The following is an 18074-nucleotide window of genomic DNA, read 5'->3' as shown; positions in this document are numbered from 1 at the left end:
TGCTTTTACACTCAAATTATCCACTCAGCAATGCTTAAACATTCTCCACTAGCAATGATATAAAACATCAATGATACCAATTTCCATTTTTTTAAATTTACCTACTATCTACTTTCATCATTTCAATTAATACTATTGTTACCACTAAGGCCAATATTATTTGTTCTGAGTTTAGAATAAGCCCACCAAGGCCCATCAATACCTCTAACACTTGGCTTTAATCAGGAACATAAAACAGACACTTGAATTATGTTAAATTCCCTCTGAACTACCTCAAATCACCTTTGGAGAGATGAGTGATGCCAAGAAAAAAGTACTTTCTCAGAATATCAGTATACAACTCCAAAATAACTTGAATAAAAGCTATGCCAAAATATCCATCTCTTCCATTTTCAGAAAAATATGTATACAATTAAGTGGGGGGAAAGGGTAGTCAGGGGCATCAGAAACTCCATTAGCCATAGATTGCTTCTTTGATTTTATAACATATAAACATAACTACATAAGGGTTAGTTTGTTTGGTTTTGGGTAAATATATGTCTTTACAATAAACTCAATGTTTACTTGTTGGTGATTAATTATACCAGTATTCATCAATGGTTGACTCTTCATGTCTACCTAGGCTTTCAGGGTCATTTAATTTTTATTTAATGCCTGAACTGGTAATGTTGAAAGCACTCCAAGCCTTCTCAACAGAGCAGAATTAGCCACTTGGGATTTTGCTAAATCTGAGCCAATCTGCAGCATTACTAACTGCTCATACCTTTGCAGTGATCAGCATTAGCAATGTTAAGACCAGAGGCCAGGTGTACAGCAAATGGGACTGGAACTTAACATGATTTGCTATGATGTCATAAAAGCTTTTGAAATTAATTTTAATTAATTTATTTTTATACCACCTAGTTTCAGAAACGATTTATGACAATGTCTAAAGGCACAGTAAATTTAATCTAGCAAGATTAAAAAATACAAGTAAGTGAGGCAAATCTGGCACAGAAGAAATAAAGATGGGGCATCACCGAGCTATCCTCCTCTTACCTGTGTACTGTAAGCCCCTGTACTCGCTTATTGCCCCAGGAGGTTTTAAATTGGGCCAGTAATGGAACAGCATTTGCACAGCTGGAGGTTTCACCTGTGAAGGCCCATAGGCTATCACATACAAAAGATCCTAAAGGAGACAAGAAGCATATTTTCACTAGCATCATCAAATAAAAATAAAGGTAGCTCATTCAATATTACCAAAGCAGTGAAAATTCTAATGGAGAGATTGAGGTGGTTAATTTCCCTGGAATCTCATCATCCAGGTGGGCTTTGCAGATTAAATCATATTATAATATTTTTTTTATTATTTTTATGGATCCTGTAAATAAGCCCCCCAGTAGTGTTCAGATGTACACTATCTTTTAACAAATTCTTCTCTCCTCAGAATAACGTGAAAGATTTTAGAATAGCATAAAGCCAGTTTGCCAAATACTGCATTTTTAAAAAACATTTCCCTAAAACATATTTCTTAATAATTCACATCTCCTATTTGAAAGAAGAAAGTTCCCCAAGCAACCTTTCAAATCAAGTAAAACTGTCACATAATATAGTATTTGCTAAATTTCAAGAATAAGATATATCCAATTACATTTTCTGTTAAGCCACTGCGTTCCTCAAGTATCATTTCTGCTCTAAATGGTAAATAATTAACCTGTAAGGAAAGGATTATAAGTTCTACCATACCAAAATAATAAGACATCAATAAATTTGATCTAAACAATAGTTTTAATATGCAAACAATTTTTACTGTATTATCCAAATTGAACTTGTGACTATGAGTTTAATGTGGCCCCAAACTTACTTTCCAGACTTCTTGTTTATATTTCATGAGGCATTCCAATAATTGACAATGATATACTGTAAGGAAGAAAATATAATTTGAACATGAAATGTAAATACCAGACAAAAGATCCTTTAAAATAAACTATATTAGTCTAAATTATATTAGACTTTTCACTCTAATCATTAAATTAGAAATTACTTATTTTCATATATTCATGCCTTTCAAAAATCATATAAGCCCTTGACTTTATCAAGCTTTATTCCAAGATCCTTGAGAAGTATTTTATTCATCTTAACAAGGAAATATTAAGAAAACTCCCTAGTAATCATACTTTTATAACATAAACTTATATCAATGTAATCAAGTACTACACGGGGAAAAAAATAGCCTAATAGGATCATAATAAAAGCTTACATTTATTGAGTGTTCATTATGTGCCAGGTACTGAGCTAAGAGCTTTATGTATTATGTATCTCATAACCACCATGTTGCAGTTAAAAAAGTGAGGTTTAGTTTCCTATCTTGCCCAAGGTTGGACAGATAGCAAGTGACAGGACTGATGGATTAGAAGGGGAGTCTTTTATCACCACCTCCATCTTGTTGAGGAGTCCTTAAAAGCTATACAACAGCAATCTTCTTTGATTTGCCTATGTTTACTTGAGGAATAAAGATACTTTCACCCTAGTTAGATACCCGTTTTATACCTTCCCTAATCTATCTGCCAACCCTATCATGGCACTGAAGTAGGTCTCCCTTTCGTCACCGATGACCTCCATGTCGTTCAATTCTATGGACATTTTATCAGTCTGCCTCCCACTTGACTTCCAGCAACATTTAGTACGCTGACCACCCTCTTTCCTTGACTTCATGACTGACCCTCTCCTATTACCTGTGGCAGACACTGTTGTTGCTACTCAACTGCTATCAACACCCTTTCTTCCTTGTTCAGCTCCCAGTACACAGACTGCCAAGCAAGACAATTTCCCAGATTCTGTTGCAGCTAGGGATGGCCATGTGACTCAGTGCTGGCCAGCAAGACCTAAGAAAGAATCTGCTGAGGAGCTTCTGAAACTCATTTTTCCTCTTTGACAGAAGGAAAAAGGCACACCAGGAGACCTTCCTCTGATTACCGTGACTGATCCTATTTTTGATAGGATTTGATAGGATATATTTTTGAAACCTGTTTTTAGAAGTAGTTATGTAAGAATATAATAACCTCCACTGTGGCATATCTTGCAAACATGAGGAGAAGTTCAAGAGAAACACAAAGATGGCATCTCAGGCCCCTGATACTGCGGAGCTATCTCTAAGACTTCTTCTTCCACTGGCCAGTATCTGTTGGAGTTCCTGAAGGCCTGGTCATAAGTCAAATCCACTTTTCATTCTATGCTCTCTTGTAAGCAATGTCACACTCATATACAGCAATATCTCAGAGATATGGCAGGTTCCATTCCAAATCACAGCAAGAAAGCAAATACTGCAATAACGTAGAATCATACAAATTTTTTGGTTTCTCCATGCATATAACAGTTATGTTTGCACTATACAAACAGAAGTATATTAATGTATACTTTATATAAACATAAAGTATATATGAAGTAGTCTATTAAGTGTGCAATAGCATATATCTTAAAAACCAATGTACACACCTCAGTTTTAAAATATTTCATTGCTAAAAAATGCTAAACATTGTCTGACAATGCAGGAGTTGCCACAAAACTTCAATTTGTAAAAAACACAATATCTGTGAAGCACAGTAGAGCAAAGTGCACTAAAAGGAGTATGCCTGTACAACTTCAGGTACCATCTATATGCAATTCAGTGAATAGCACTGGACACTTACATGAGGGCTCAAAGTTCATTACTTCTAGCCCAGAAGTCAGTTCTGAGTTCATAATACACACTTCCTAATTACTATTACACCTACCTTTTTTTCTGAAGAAACCTGATTATTTGCATTTTTGTGTTTGGATATGTAGAACTATTACTGAGGTATGTGTGATTTTTTTCCACAGTTTTATTAAGATATAATTGCCATATGACATTGTAATTAGTCTAAGGTATATCACTCTCCTCTCAAAAGTCTCAAAGACACTTCTAACATAACATGTCCAAAGTAGACCTCATGATCTTCCCTTAGAAACCTGGTCTTTCTCTTCCAGTGGCTGTTTTGCAGTGATGGAACCACCATGCACCCAGTTCAGAAGCCAGAATGCAACCATATCCAATACATCACCACACCCTATCAGTTTTACTTCCTAATAGCTCTCAGATGTATCCACTTTTCTCGGCCTCAACCAACCCTGACTTTTACATGCCTAGACAAATGCAATGGCCTCCTCATGGGTCAATCTGTACCCACTCCGGCTCCTTCTTAATCCATTCTCAACTGCAGCTCGGGTGACACACACACCACCACTCAAAGTCCTTCAGCGCTTTTCCATTAGACTTGGGATAAACGCAGGACTCCCAGAGCCTACGACATCCTGCATGTTCTGGCCCGCAGAAGTCTACAGTCTCATCTCACACCAGGCAGCCCTCACTCTGAGCTCCAGCTACAACGACCTTTCAGTCCCCCCTGCTTGCCAGGCTCCCTTCTGACATATGAGATTCCTCTGCCTGGAAACCTCCATTCCCTGATAGGCCTTGTTAATGCTACTCATCCATCAGTCCTCAGACCAAAGGTTATATTCCCAGAAAAGCCCTCCCTGACCTCTTCAATAAAAGAAAATCCGCTTTTATAGGGTCTCATCATAGCACAATGTACCTCTTTCGGAGAACTTGTCACAATTGAAACTGGGCATTTGCTGTTACAATTATTTGATTAATGTCTTCTCCTTCCACCACCCGATAAGCTTTATGAAGAGAGGAAAGGTCGTTCTATTTTGCTAATTATGGTGTTCCCAGTGCCTGGCACATAGCAGATACTCAGTAACTGTTTGTTGAGTATATAAATGGTCCTCTAGACTTGGAATTTTGTGAAGCCATGACTGAGTTCTCAAGCGCAGATGCTCCGGGGGTACTTTCTCTTACACGGTGTCTGCTATTCTCCATATGTTTGCTACACGAACCTTGCTCAGAGGAGTCCACTGATGCCCATGAACAGACCTAGAGAGTCCCTTTATTTTAAACTGCTTCCCTTTCTCAAAAAATATACAATGGAGAAAAGACAGCCTCTTCAATAAGTGATGCTGGGAAAACTGGACAGCTACATGTAGAAGAATGAAATTAGAACACTCCCTAACACCATACACAAAAATAAACTCCAAATGGGTTAAAGACCTAAATGTAAGGCCAGACACTATAAAACTCTTAGAGGAAAACATAGGCAGAACACTCTTTGACATAAATCGCAGCAAGATCTTTTTTGACCCACCTCCTAGAGTAATGAAATGAAAACAAAAATAAACTAATGGGACCTAATGAAACTTAAAAGCTTTTGCACAGCAAAGGAAACCACAAACAAGACGAAAAGACAACCCTCAGAATGGGAGAAAATATTTGCAAACAAAGCAACTGACAAAGGCTTAATCTCCAAAATATACAAGCAGCTCATGCAGCTCAACATCAAAAAAACAAACAACCCAATCAAAAATGGGCAGAAGACCTAAATAGACATTTCTCCAAAGAAGACATACAGATGGCCAAGAAGCACATGAAAAGCTGCTCAACAATCACTGATTATAGAGACATGCAATCAAAACTACAGTAAGGTATCACCTTACACGGTCAGAATGTGCATCATCAGAAAATCTACAAACAACAAATGCTGGAGAGGGTGTGGAGAAAGAGAACTCTCTTGCACTGTTGGTGGGAATGTAAATTGATACAGCCACTATGGAGAACAGTATGGAGGTTCCTTAAAAAACTAAAATAGAACTACCATATGACCCAGCAATCCCACTACTGGGCATATACCCTGAAAAAACCATAATTCAAAAGACACATGCACCCCAACGTTCATAGCAGCACTATTTACAATAGCCAGGACATGGAAGCAACCTAAATGTCCATCAACAGAGGAATGGATAAAGAAGATGTGGAACATATATACAATGGAATATCACTCAGTCGTAAAAAGGAACAAAACTGGGTCACTTACAGAGATGTGGATGGACCTAGAGAGTGTCATACAGAGTGAAGTAAGTCAGAAGAGAAAACAAATATCGTATATTAACACATATATGTGGAATCTAGAAAAATGGTACAGATGACCTTAATTGCCAAGCAGAAATAGAGACACAGACGTACAGAAACAAATGGATACCAAGGGGGAAAGGGATGGGGGTGGGAAGAACTGGGAGATTGGGATTGACTCCTATACACTGTTGATACTATGTATAAAATAGACAACTGATGGGAACATACTGTATAGAACAGGGAACTCTACTTAATGCACTGTAGTGTCCTAAATGGAGGGGATATATGTATATGTATGGCTGACTCATTTTGCTGTGCAGTAGTAGAAGCTAACACAACACTGCAAAGCAACTATACTCCAATGAAAATTAACAAATAAATAAATAAATAAATAAATTGCTTCCCCTCCCAGAACGCCCCACTTACCTTATCAATCAAAATTCTATCCGTATTTTAAGACCCATTCTTTGCTCAAGTGGCACAAAGCCTTTCCTGATTATTTCATTCATTTCAGAACTTCACAGAGTTCTCTTCTCTGATGAATTAATACAGTCTATAGTATTTATTTGGTACTTTTTACATACTACTTTACATTGTAAATTAATGACTTATGTAAACATGCCTAATCTTCCCAATTAGACATAAGCTCCATAGCAAGCATCATATCTTACATTTCAGGGTGGTTTTCACAATGCCTAGCATGGGGCCATGTACACAGGAGTTTTACGCAATGAATTCCTGGTACCTGAGCAAGAACTCTGCTCTATCCTTGATACACAATCAGCTACAAGGACCGGGCTGCCACTTGCTGTCTCCCCCAGTAAAAGTTCAAAGGATAATGATGCCCTACCTGCTTGATCTCAGAGAGTCCCCTGGTGGATAGCACCTCACTTCTTATGTTTCCCCCATCACAAGATTAATTTGGGGTCCCAAATGTCATTCTTAGTATAGAATAGCTGGCTATACACGTTCCCCCAATGAACAGATGAAGATACAGATTAAGAAATAACAGAAGTATTTGATCACAGTGGTTTCCCAACGAAACGTTCAACTCCAAGAAGACAATGGCAGATTGTATTTGCTGTTTACTGAGCAGTGCTTATGATGTGTCAAATCACTAAGCTAAGGAAGCACTTCACACACACTTAAGTCATTAAATCCTCACAACAACATTTTAAGGTACTACAGGAAGAATCCCCATTTTATAGATGAGGGAAATTGGTCTTAGGGGAGTTAAAGAACTTGCTCAAGGTTAAGCTACCTGGCAATCTGCGCTGAGCTCAGATATGAACCCACATACCCTTAACCTCAAAGCACACTATTCTACCCAACCTGCTCTACTGCCTCCCAACTTAGAAATTAGGACCAAACCCTGATGATGAGACTTTAGTTAACTAATTAGATTCTATGTGAAGGGGTTTTTTTCAGGACATAAAATCTAATAAATATAAATGACATTATGAGGATCCTTTAAGCCAGAGTGAGACACGAGGTATAACTTCCCAAAAAATATACATTTTAATTAAATGCACATAATAATCATAAGGAAATTTCATATTTAAAGGATGATACTCCAGGCTAAGAAGCATTAAGATTTTGAAATGAAAAAAATTGTTTTCCTCATGCTGAGTCAAAAACTCAATTATTATTCATTACGTAATTAAGTAGAAGGCTGAAAACAGGGCCACCAAATTTGCTTACTTTCCAAATGAAAATAAAAACTGAGTTCATATCTTAGCATGTGACTCCAACAGTCAGCCCCCCTTTTAGGTCAGTTTCCCAAAGTTCATCTGCAATTACACTGATGAATGGAAATCCAACAGAATATATCAGATTAAATCTGTCCCACATTACTAGAAATCGAAGAAACACAGATCAAAATGACATATTACTTTTTATCTGCCATCTCTATACAATGTTATAATAACACTCAATGACAGGTTACAATGTACTTCCACGTATAATTAGTGGGGATGTAACAAAAGATTTGTGTGCAAGGATATTCATGAGGTATTAGAGTAGCGAATTCACAAAATATTCCCAGTGGTTACCTTTAGTTGTTAGAACTTCAGGTGATTTTTATATTTCTAATTTAATTATTTCTATATATTTATATTCAAGCAATTTCCAGTCTGTTCTAAAATTGTGTTCTCAGACATTCTAAAATATCACTAGTCAGCAAGATTACTGCTAATAGCAAGAGGCAAAGGAAATTTATTTCAATTTGAAAGTCTGTTTTCTAACACATCTCCAGTTTCTATTTACCAAGAGAAGTTCTTCTCACATGAGAATTTCTAGCTTGCTTATTTGATGTCTTATTTAATTATTGGTTTGGAATTAGTGAAGCCATCCAAATTTCCACTTACCTGGATTGGATGTGTACTGCATTGCAATCATTAGCATGGATGATGCGGAGAGATTAACATGGGCAGGAACACCTTCTCTCCTTGAGGAGCCCACTGAAATGAAAATTTTTTTGATTAGACACAATTTAGTTATATATATATTTATATATTTGTACATTTATATTTAGTTGCTACTTTGCATAGAGCATGAGAGCTGAGAAGAAACTTGAAAAAAAAATCAGTAGAAGTTTTGCATAAATAAAACCACAAAATTTGTCCTAGCATACAAATGCTACAGTAGTCATTATCATAGGCACATTTAGGGAGAATCTTCAAGGCGCAGGAGTAATGCCAGAATGTAATGTAATCGTTTTATCAGAATTGTACTTAAATGTGATCTCTGTTTCCAAGATGTTATATCTAGGTAGAAAAGAAAGAAAAAACAGAATCCTCCATGTACCCAAATATAAGGCATGTTGAAGGTTATCCAAATAAGAAGGTTAAAAAAGAAACGTTTTTGAACACGACTTGAATGTATTAACTTTAAGAGATGCAGATGAAAGAGTCTACTTTTAATGGGTACCATATGCATTTTAGGTATATCAATTTTAAAATTATTTTCAACTCTCACCTATCATTAAACAATTTTATTCAAACCTTCACATGTAACTTCATCATCAGCATCTTAATCATCATGACAATCACTTTTTTAGTTTTCCAGAGCTTACCATCTTCACATCCACCTGAGCTGTTTGAAACACAGCACTTTTTGAATCTGTGAATAATGCTGTTGCTGGACATTTTATCCTATCCCGCAGTATTCAATCACAAAGCCAGTTGGTTTCTTCAAAATTCATCTTTTAGCCGTATAATTGTGATCTCCATGAGATAACCACTTACATACTGCTTTTAAGAGACATCTTTAAGTGGCTTGTTTAGGATGACATCCAATACTGTATTAACTTTCTTTCTCTTTCTTTTGAATAGAGGGTATCAGGTAACCTCTATAAAGCATCCAGAACTATCACTGATGGAGGTCATTTGGGGTAATATGTTGTCTCCAGAGTACTTTATTATTCTAAACACAGTAACTGAGAAAGGGCCCACAATACTTTACAAGGACTCAAATATAAAATGAATTCTTTTTCTCAGGATAATTGCAGGAATAGCAGAAACCTCTCCTTATAGTTGGGCTCCTGTAGCAAATTGTCAAGAAAGCATGAACAGAACAGTAAACAGTGACTATAACACCCTCAAAAAGTCAACTCTCAATTTCCAACACATACTGCAGAAGACCATCAACACAGACAACAAGAAAAAAGCAGATAACCCTAAAATCTGCTTTATTTTAAAGTATTAAAGTGCAATGTGTGGGAATAGTATCTCACCTACAACCAACAAGAATAAGGCAGCTTATAATAAAACACAGGTATAAAAGAATCATTAAAGCACGAATAAAAGGTTTGTTGTATAGTAAAGTAGAGAAGACAAACAAAAATTTAACATGATTCTTCTTTTTAACGTAAAAAACTGAGCACCACAATGGACAGTGGCCTTTACAATAGCTTTACAGAAATAAACAAATAAAACAGATCTATAATTAAGTTCCATTTACCTGAGTTTGCTTCTATTAATAACTCACTGCTGGGCTGCTGCTAACCCACTAAGCAGGTGATATTCAGGTACATAAATTAGTTTGGTTATACAATATAAATAAGAATTAGTTATTATACAAAGATGTGAGGATCAGCTCGCTGCTCTTAGACGTTAAAGCTGATTAGTCAAATACGATTAATCAAGGAAAAAATCTTTGTGCCAAATCCTAAAGAACAAGATTCAGTTTCTCTCAGAGTTTAGACAGGGAGATGGTTCAATTCAGCTTCCGGGGCCCCATACCTAGAGAGTCTAACCCAATCAGTTTGGAAGCAGGAAAGCTACATGTTTAATAAGGACGTCAAGTGATTCTGACCAAGTGGGCCTTGGAGCTGCATTTGAGAAGTACTACTACAGGAATGAGAACAAGAAAGGAAATACTCAGTAAGGTGTCCAAGTGTGGGAGGAATAATTGCATGCCCTTGTGTTCTTTCTTTAAGGGGGAAAAAAAGCAAAAGAAAGTGTAGTCTTTGACATACGCAAGGAAAAATAATTATATGTATACTATATCCATTCCTTTTGGGACAAGTGTTTTCACCTTTGTTTAAACTCATTTCAAACTTTTAAACTATAAGTGTTTTCTAAAAAATGAAAACTACTTATTAAGGTAGGCTGAGAATCACTGTGCCTGGAGGCCTTTAAAAATGGGAGAGATGGGACTTCCCTGGTGGTCCAGTGGGTGGGACTCCACGCACCCAGTGCAGGGGGCCCGAGTTTGATCCCTGGTTGGGGAACTGGATCCCGCATGCATGCCACAGCTAGGAGTTCGTATGCTGCAACTAAAAGATCCCGTGTGCTGCAGCTAAGACCCGGTACAGCCAAAATAAATAAATAAATAAATATTTAAAAAAAAAAAAATGGGAGAGATGCCCAAATGTCTCAGATGATTAGATGAAGTTTATTTGGAGAACAGGACAAATGGCTCGGTGACCTCTGAATGTCCCCCCTACCCCTACAAATCTACGCTCTCCCTCAAGAATGGTCAGCCACAAAGCCAAGAGTGGTCCCGTGGCTCCAGCCCTCAGAAACTAGCTCCAATATTTCTATAAACAGACAGTGCCTTGCAATTTCATAGCTTCCTAACAGAACAAAATCACCACAATTCTAATTTAATAAACATGCAGAGGCACACATCATTTATTGAATCTTGTTAAAAAGGCACGAGGCAAACAGATGTGCAGCTTGTCCCCATGAGGGTGTCTAAGGTCAAAGCTACATACGATGGAAGGAAGCAGAGAAGTAATCAAAATAAGAAAATTTTACATTTAATGTTGTGCTCAGAAAATACAATTAAGTTTTAAGACCTATTCCCTGATTCTCCTAGCACCACCAAAACAATCATTACCACCATCCCCTCCTTCTATGAACAATAACAATTTCTTAATCTGTTTCTGCATTTTATAATTCCTAACGTGTTATCATGTATAGCTCTTATATGATTCTCATTAAAAAAAAAAAAAGTATATGGGAAAAGCCACTTTATAAAAGAGAAACCAAATTTTGCATGCGAACACCAACCTAATTATTAGGACTACAGCCTAAGTCACTTGACTTCACAGCTAATGTGCTAGTCACTTACTTATTCACAGAGTATTTTTTTTTCAGTATCCAGACATTGTTCTAGGCCCTTGAGACACCGCCATAAATAAGATAGGCAAGTCTTTGTCTTTATGAAGCTAAATGCTAGAGCTGTGCTATCCAATATAGTAGCCACATGTGGTTAAATTTAAACTAATTAAAAGTAAACTAAATTAAAAATTCAGTATCTCTCACTAGATACATTTTCAAGTGCTCATTTGCCACATGTGGCTAGCGGCTATTCTATTGGACAGCACAGAATTTTATATAACGTTTCCATCATTGCAGAAAGTTCTGTGGACAGCACTATTCCAGAGGAACAGGCAAACAAATACCTGTGAAGAAATATAAAGCAGGGCAAGGGAATATGTAGAAAGCAACGGAAGGTCCTATTTTAGCTTGAGAGTAAGGAAGGGCCTCTGGGAAGACTGTGATACTTGAGCTGAGACCTGAAGGGAGTGAGGAAGCAAATCATGTGACCATTTGCAAGAAGGGCTTTGGACACAGAGGCAAAAAGCCTGGAGCAAAAGCAAAAGCTTGGTGCCTTTATGAAACTGCAGAAAGGCCAATATGGACAGAGCAGAGTGAACATTAGCAGACGCAAGTGATGAAGTAGTAAGATAAGCAGGGCCCACATCACAAGGCAGAGGGCCTTGTGGGCCACAGAAGGGTGTTGAATTTGATTTGTAGGAGTGATGGGAGGCTATTACACGTTTTTGAAGAGGGAAGTGACATGATCTGACTCACACGTTTGGAGGATAGCTCTGGCTTTTTGGTGGAGAGCAGGCTGTAGGAGGGCTAAGAGTAGAAGCATGGAGACCAGCTCAGAAGCTATTGGTCTGGTCCAGATGAGAGACAGTGGTAAGAAGTGGTCTGAATTGAAATATATTTAAATAAACCCCTCTAGCCTTATACCTTTTTAAGGGGTAAAGGTAAGGGAATCACCTGGGAAGAAGAAAAACATTCTGATGCCAGTTCTACCATATGACAGAACCATTTCCTGTGCTGCCTGGATTAGCAAGTGGCCTCTGTTTGTGTAAGCAGAGGTACCTGTGTTCCATGAGATAGGGTTTGAGCATAAGATACCTGTGCTGTCAGAAGGTCATATCAGTTCAACATAAAGGGAGGACTAAGACACCATGAACCTGAAGTCTATGTAGCATTAAAATATGTGCAGATTGGTAGATTAATAAAAAGTCATAGAGACAGGATTGCCCATCAACACTGCAGGTTCTATGAGATCAAAACCTGACATAACAATTACTGTTATTATACAACACACTCTAGGGTAAAAAAATCCCAAACCTCAGCAGATGGCCCGTTATTATTTCAAGCAATATTTAAGATGATAAAATTTCAGGACAACGTGATTTTGAGCAGAATATTGGAATTAGTTGCAATGGGATTTGACATGTCTGTTATTTGACTGAGTGTTATACACTGGTATAACACCAGACAATATTCAAAGGTCATTCCCATATGTTATGTCATGGTCTTCACAACAAACATTGTGATGTAGACAAGTGAGGTTACAATTATTCACAAATTTACAGCTAAAGAAACTGAAGTTTGATAAGGTTGAGAGATTCAGCCTACAATTCAGCCCTTCTGGATTCCTATTCCAAAACATTTCCCACAATTCAATAATAAAGCTCTAAAAGTATAGTAAGATCTACTTTATAAAAACAATCATTAGCTAATAAAACAGATTTTATATATAAAAGATTATTTAAATACCATCAATATCTTGTGTTGGTATTTTACTGTCTTTTTTCTATTATCTTTACTTATTACTGTTTGGAAGATCATAGAACATAACACGCATCCTCTGTAGTAGCAATAGAACAAAAAATGATACAGGGCCAATGGTTTGGAAGCAGACCTTCAACTAAATCATACAATTGCTTTTAATTCAATGCAAAGATCTAAATGAACCTCTTTTTTTACCTGAGGATGAGTGATTTTTGAGGAAGTTTAAGTTGGAAAAGAAACTAGATGAGACTGCACAGTTCAGGATACCAAGATACCACTAGAAGGCTCTTTCACTGATTTAATTGTTCAGCTTTACTATTCACTTTAAAATAATGTATCCTACATCACATAATGTTCATTTGGGACCCGCTTTTTCTTTTCTCTGCCAAAATATCATCTTCCCAACATCCATATTTCAATTTGGTCCACAAATCACAGAACCTTTGTGGAAAAAGTTTCCATGGTGAAATGCAAATGACTTTTTCAATTCTTAGTAACTCCTTTAATATACATATATAAACAAAGCCTATTGCACACATGTGGAATAAAAACAAGTGTATCTTAATATATACACAAGGAAAGAGTTAACAAGAAAAGGTTATGTCAAAGGAAATTTTTATAATAAATTGCAGTTTGCTCTGCAGCACCTCAAAGGAGTTATTTAAAATAAAAGCACAGTACTTGGTTTATTGACAAAAATGACATAAAAGACATAACTGATATACATGCAGGGCTCTTAAACTGAAGGAGCTGCAATACCTCATTAGGTCCACTTGAGAGCTCAGACTTTCATCTTCTAAGTCCTTAATGATACAATCATTTAACACCTGAAAAACTGTCCATGTATTACATTTGACCTTGTGAATACCATACCAAAGAGAGAAAAGCCTTTTTGTCTTAAAGATTTTATCAAGTCCTCAGAAAATGCAACATCCTTCATCTCAGGCCTGAAATAAAAATATTCTCGAAGAAGTTAAATGCTCCCCTCTTGTTCTGGTCAGAATTTCTACACACTGAAACAACTTCCAAAAATAAAACCAACATGGACGCAAACAAGAGACACACATTCTCACATCAATTCAGTTTGACTTGATTAATCTGGAACTCAATCCCCTCCATCTTTGGATCTATGTCCTTTGTATCTACTCTATGAAGGAGTAAGTACAAAAGAAATGCCTGAATCGTTTAATAGAATTCGTCTTTAAAGGTTAGTACCACAATTTATTTTCAAAGATTTAAAGATGATAAAGATTGGCTACTGTTGAACTACAGGAATGGTGACGAGAAACGAGAAAGTCAGAACTAGGAGACTAAAACCAGAGCAACAAAATAAATGAACCAGATCAGCGATTGCATTGCAGGAAGATATGTGCCTCTTACGTAAAATAAGATTGATGTTATTTAACCTAGAATTATTAAGCCAGAAATAACCTTAGAGATGGAACATTATTTTCTAAACCTCTCCTTTACAGTAAAAAAAAAATGGAGACAGAAATGACTTGTCCCTACCCTTTAAACGAACACCAAGCTACTCCACTAATGAGCACTAAAATATTCACACAAGTTTTGTAAACCCAACTTACTATTTTGTTCTCCTTAGTTGCCAAGTTCACACATTTAAATAAGTAAGGATTCCAATGTGACTACAAGGCATGTTTTGGGGTCTGTTTCTAATTAAGCAGAAATTAATAATCAAGGGTGAAGAAACAAGTTGCCAGCTGTCACATGCTCGGTTGCTCTTTATAACTTCAAGGGCCTTAAATATGCACTACATCTCTCAAAATTATTAACTTATTTCTAAGAAGGAAGGATACAGTGAATTTACACTCGTTATTAGAAAGATGCAGCCTCACCTGCTATTCTTAAAAGAAAAAAATTTCTATGCCTAAGTTTAACAGTTAACATACTTATTAAAAAAAAATACAACTATGCAATCCTAAGGCTGTATCCATAAGCAAGTACTTGCCAATAAGGTTACACAGAACCAAAAAAGAGAATGATCAAATATTCTATTACTTGAACAGTATAATCAGTCTGCTAATTTTTTAAATAGCTATATAATTTAGGCAGAAGTCAGACTCTTTGTTTAAAAGACATGAAAATTACAATTCCATAGCTAAAATTAAACTCAATTGTAAAATAAGTAAATGTGGCTCAAAGGTACATATGTTTACCAATTGTTATTACAAAGCAACAACTTTAATAAGATCATAAGTACATAACATTAAAACAGTGAAAAATGATCTCTAGGAATTGAATGTGACCAACACAGGCATTATTATAGAACAAGACTTGAGGGAAGGAGAGAAGTAAACTAACACTTATTGAACACTAGGCATTGTGCTACACTCTATCAATGTTCCAGTTAATCATCTCAATTGTCACAGCGACCTTATGAGGCAGTATTATCATTATTCTCATTTTACAGGTAAGAAACAGAAAGGTTAGGTAACTTGCCTAAGTTCACACAGCTAGTTGGTAGCAGAGCTGTGATTTGAATCTAGATCTGTTTGACTCCTAAACCCATAATCTTTTCAGATTATCCACTGAAATGTAGATTAATTAATCACCCATTTCTTTTAAAAAATACTTTAACAGGATTTTGATCATAAAAAAACACAACCCAACTTATTTTTTGCTCTCTGTTATCACATCTGGAAAGCCTGCAGAATTAAGTTTATAAAAGTGAAACAGAATTCAAATCGATTCCACGTTTATAAGAGTACCTTGCACATGAGTTGTAAACTTCAGCTTTTTTCAAAGTGTTTTCATAAATTTTGACTCATTTTGTCATCACAACACCCCTGTGAGGGAAAGCTGATGATATCATCATTCTGGAGATGAAGTTTCAACTATGTCAGTTGCCCAACCTCACATCATACAGCAGATTACAGACAGAACTGAGACCACAGGAGATCTACATATCCTGATTCTATCCATTGCTCTTCCCTGCACACCCTACTGCTTTCAGATGCAAAAGATAAGAATTTCTACATCTAAGGCAGCACTTCACTCCACGCTTTTTTCTAAAGTAGCCAAAAAATACCATAATTTATATGGAGGAAATACAGACTGTGCCTTGACATGTTCTTTCTTCCTATCCAATAAGATCAAACTATGTGAATACAACAGTTCTAAGGTATAATTGTCTTTTTCTTTCTTTGATGTTCACCATACTATTCATGATGAAATAACTGAATTTAAATCAAAGCACATGTATACAGCAAGTGATTCCATTATAATCTTGAAAATCTGTAGCCTAAACAGCAAAAGCAATTTCCATTCATACAACACATAAAAATCATCTAGTATTAGGTAAGACCGAACTTACATATAGCCATTGGTAGAAAAGATGTGCTGAGATATTCAATAATATCCTTGTGCAGAAACGGAGGAAAGGTAGCTAAAGTTGATATCATCGTGTAGGGCAAAGTACTCAGAATATCATCATTGAGAAAGGGGAGCAAACATGTAGTTGTATAAAATATTGACTGTCCAAGATCTACAAAACAAAATGAAGTAATCAGTCACTGAATATTTTGCCATTTAACAAAAAATGCTAATTTTACATTTTAAGTTTTTATGAACTGGTTTAAATTATAAGCAACCATCACTCCCTTCCTATCAAGAGTTCTGTAGAGTACGTACACAGTCTTTGATGAATGATTGCATTAAGAAATATACAGTTGATTCGTGAACAACACAAATTTTGAACTGTTGGGTTTCAACAAGGTTTGAACTGTGTGGGTCCACTTATATACATGGATTTTTTCAATAAATATAGTACCTGTATCTTCATTTTACAGATCTTTAAATCAACTAAGTGCGGGGAAAAGTTTGTGTTCAATTAGAGATCACAATAAGTGGAACCCAAAGAACTAGGGTTTGAGTCCTGATTCTATCCAAACTGTTTCAGCTCCCTGCCCTTAGGTGAGTCATTTATCAATTCCTTTGTTTTTGAGGCAGAGAGAGCAGCAGAGATGGCAGATTTTCAACTGTATGGGGGCTCAGTGCCCCTAACCCCACAAGTTGTTCGAGGGTCAACCGTATCTATGATGTGAGCTTTTCCTCAACACCTTATCCATCTTCAGTAGTACTTGGTATTCATATTACTCCCTGATTTCATAAATTAAAAGCACTTTCCAAGTGATAACGAATCTTGAAATCTTTCCAGCATTCTTACCTCTGTTACATTTTACACAAGATCACTGTGGCACAGCGATGTTAAATTATTTTCTCACGGGAATTTTTAGAAAAATCAAGGGCAAGACTGGAAATAAAACCATGCTATTTCTGCTCCATCGACTGAACAATCTTCCTACATCTGGAGTCCTGGGCAATGAAGTAATTTGCGTCTTCCAGCACAGCGGCAGATTCAGCATGCACCAAAGAAGGGAAGCCGTAAACTGATACTGCATGACCCTGCACACTTAGTTATCAATTATCACAGAAGGACGTGCCACCTCATAATAATCTTTCTATCAACGCTTTTAAGTGATAGGAACAGTACCTACCTCACTTCATTAGAAGGATTGTTAGGAGGTTTAAATGAGAAAAACGTAAAGTGCTTAACATAGCACCTAATGTGTGCTCCACAAATATTAGATATTATTATGAATATTAATATTGTTATTATTATTATTACCTGCACAAGGAGTAAAAATAGAGGACATTCAAAAAATCATAACGATTTAGCTTTAGAATGCATGTAAACCAAATCCCATCACACTGAATACATATTTTGATGTTTCTGGATCTCCTGATATACAGTTCATCAGCCA

General features: G+C 36.4%; 1 protein-coding gene across 1 annotated transcript in view; it reads right to left on the bottom strand.

The window, feature by feature from the left end:
• Positions 1-18074, bottom strand: part of UNC79 (unc-79 homolog, NALCN channel complex subunit) — a 251806-nt gene that overhangs the window by 188041 nt on the left and 45691 nt on the right. The window contains 4 exon segments of the mRNA XM_036842067.1: positions 1039-1168; positions 1844-1899; positions 8332-8424; positions 16625-16795. Coding sequence (XP_036697962.1) covers positions 1039-1168; positions 1844-1899; positions 8332-8424; positions 16625-16795 — 450 coding nt within the window.

Source organism: Balaenoptera musculus, chromosome 2 (assembly GCF_009873245.2).
Source record: "Balaenoptera musculus isolate JJ_BM4_2016_0621 chromosome 2, mBalMus1.pri.v3, whole genome shotgun sequence".
In the NCBI taxonomy this organism is placed as follows: Eukaryota; Metazoa; Chordata; class Mammalia; order Artiodactyla; family Balaenopteridae; genus Balaenoptera; species Balaenoptera musculus.
This window is presented reverse-complemented; position numbering and strand designations above follow the sequence as displayed.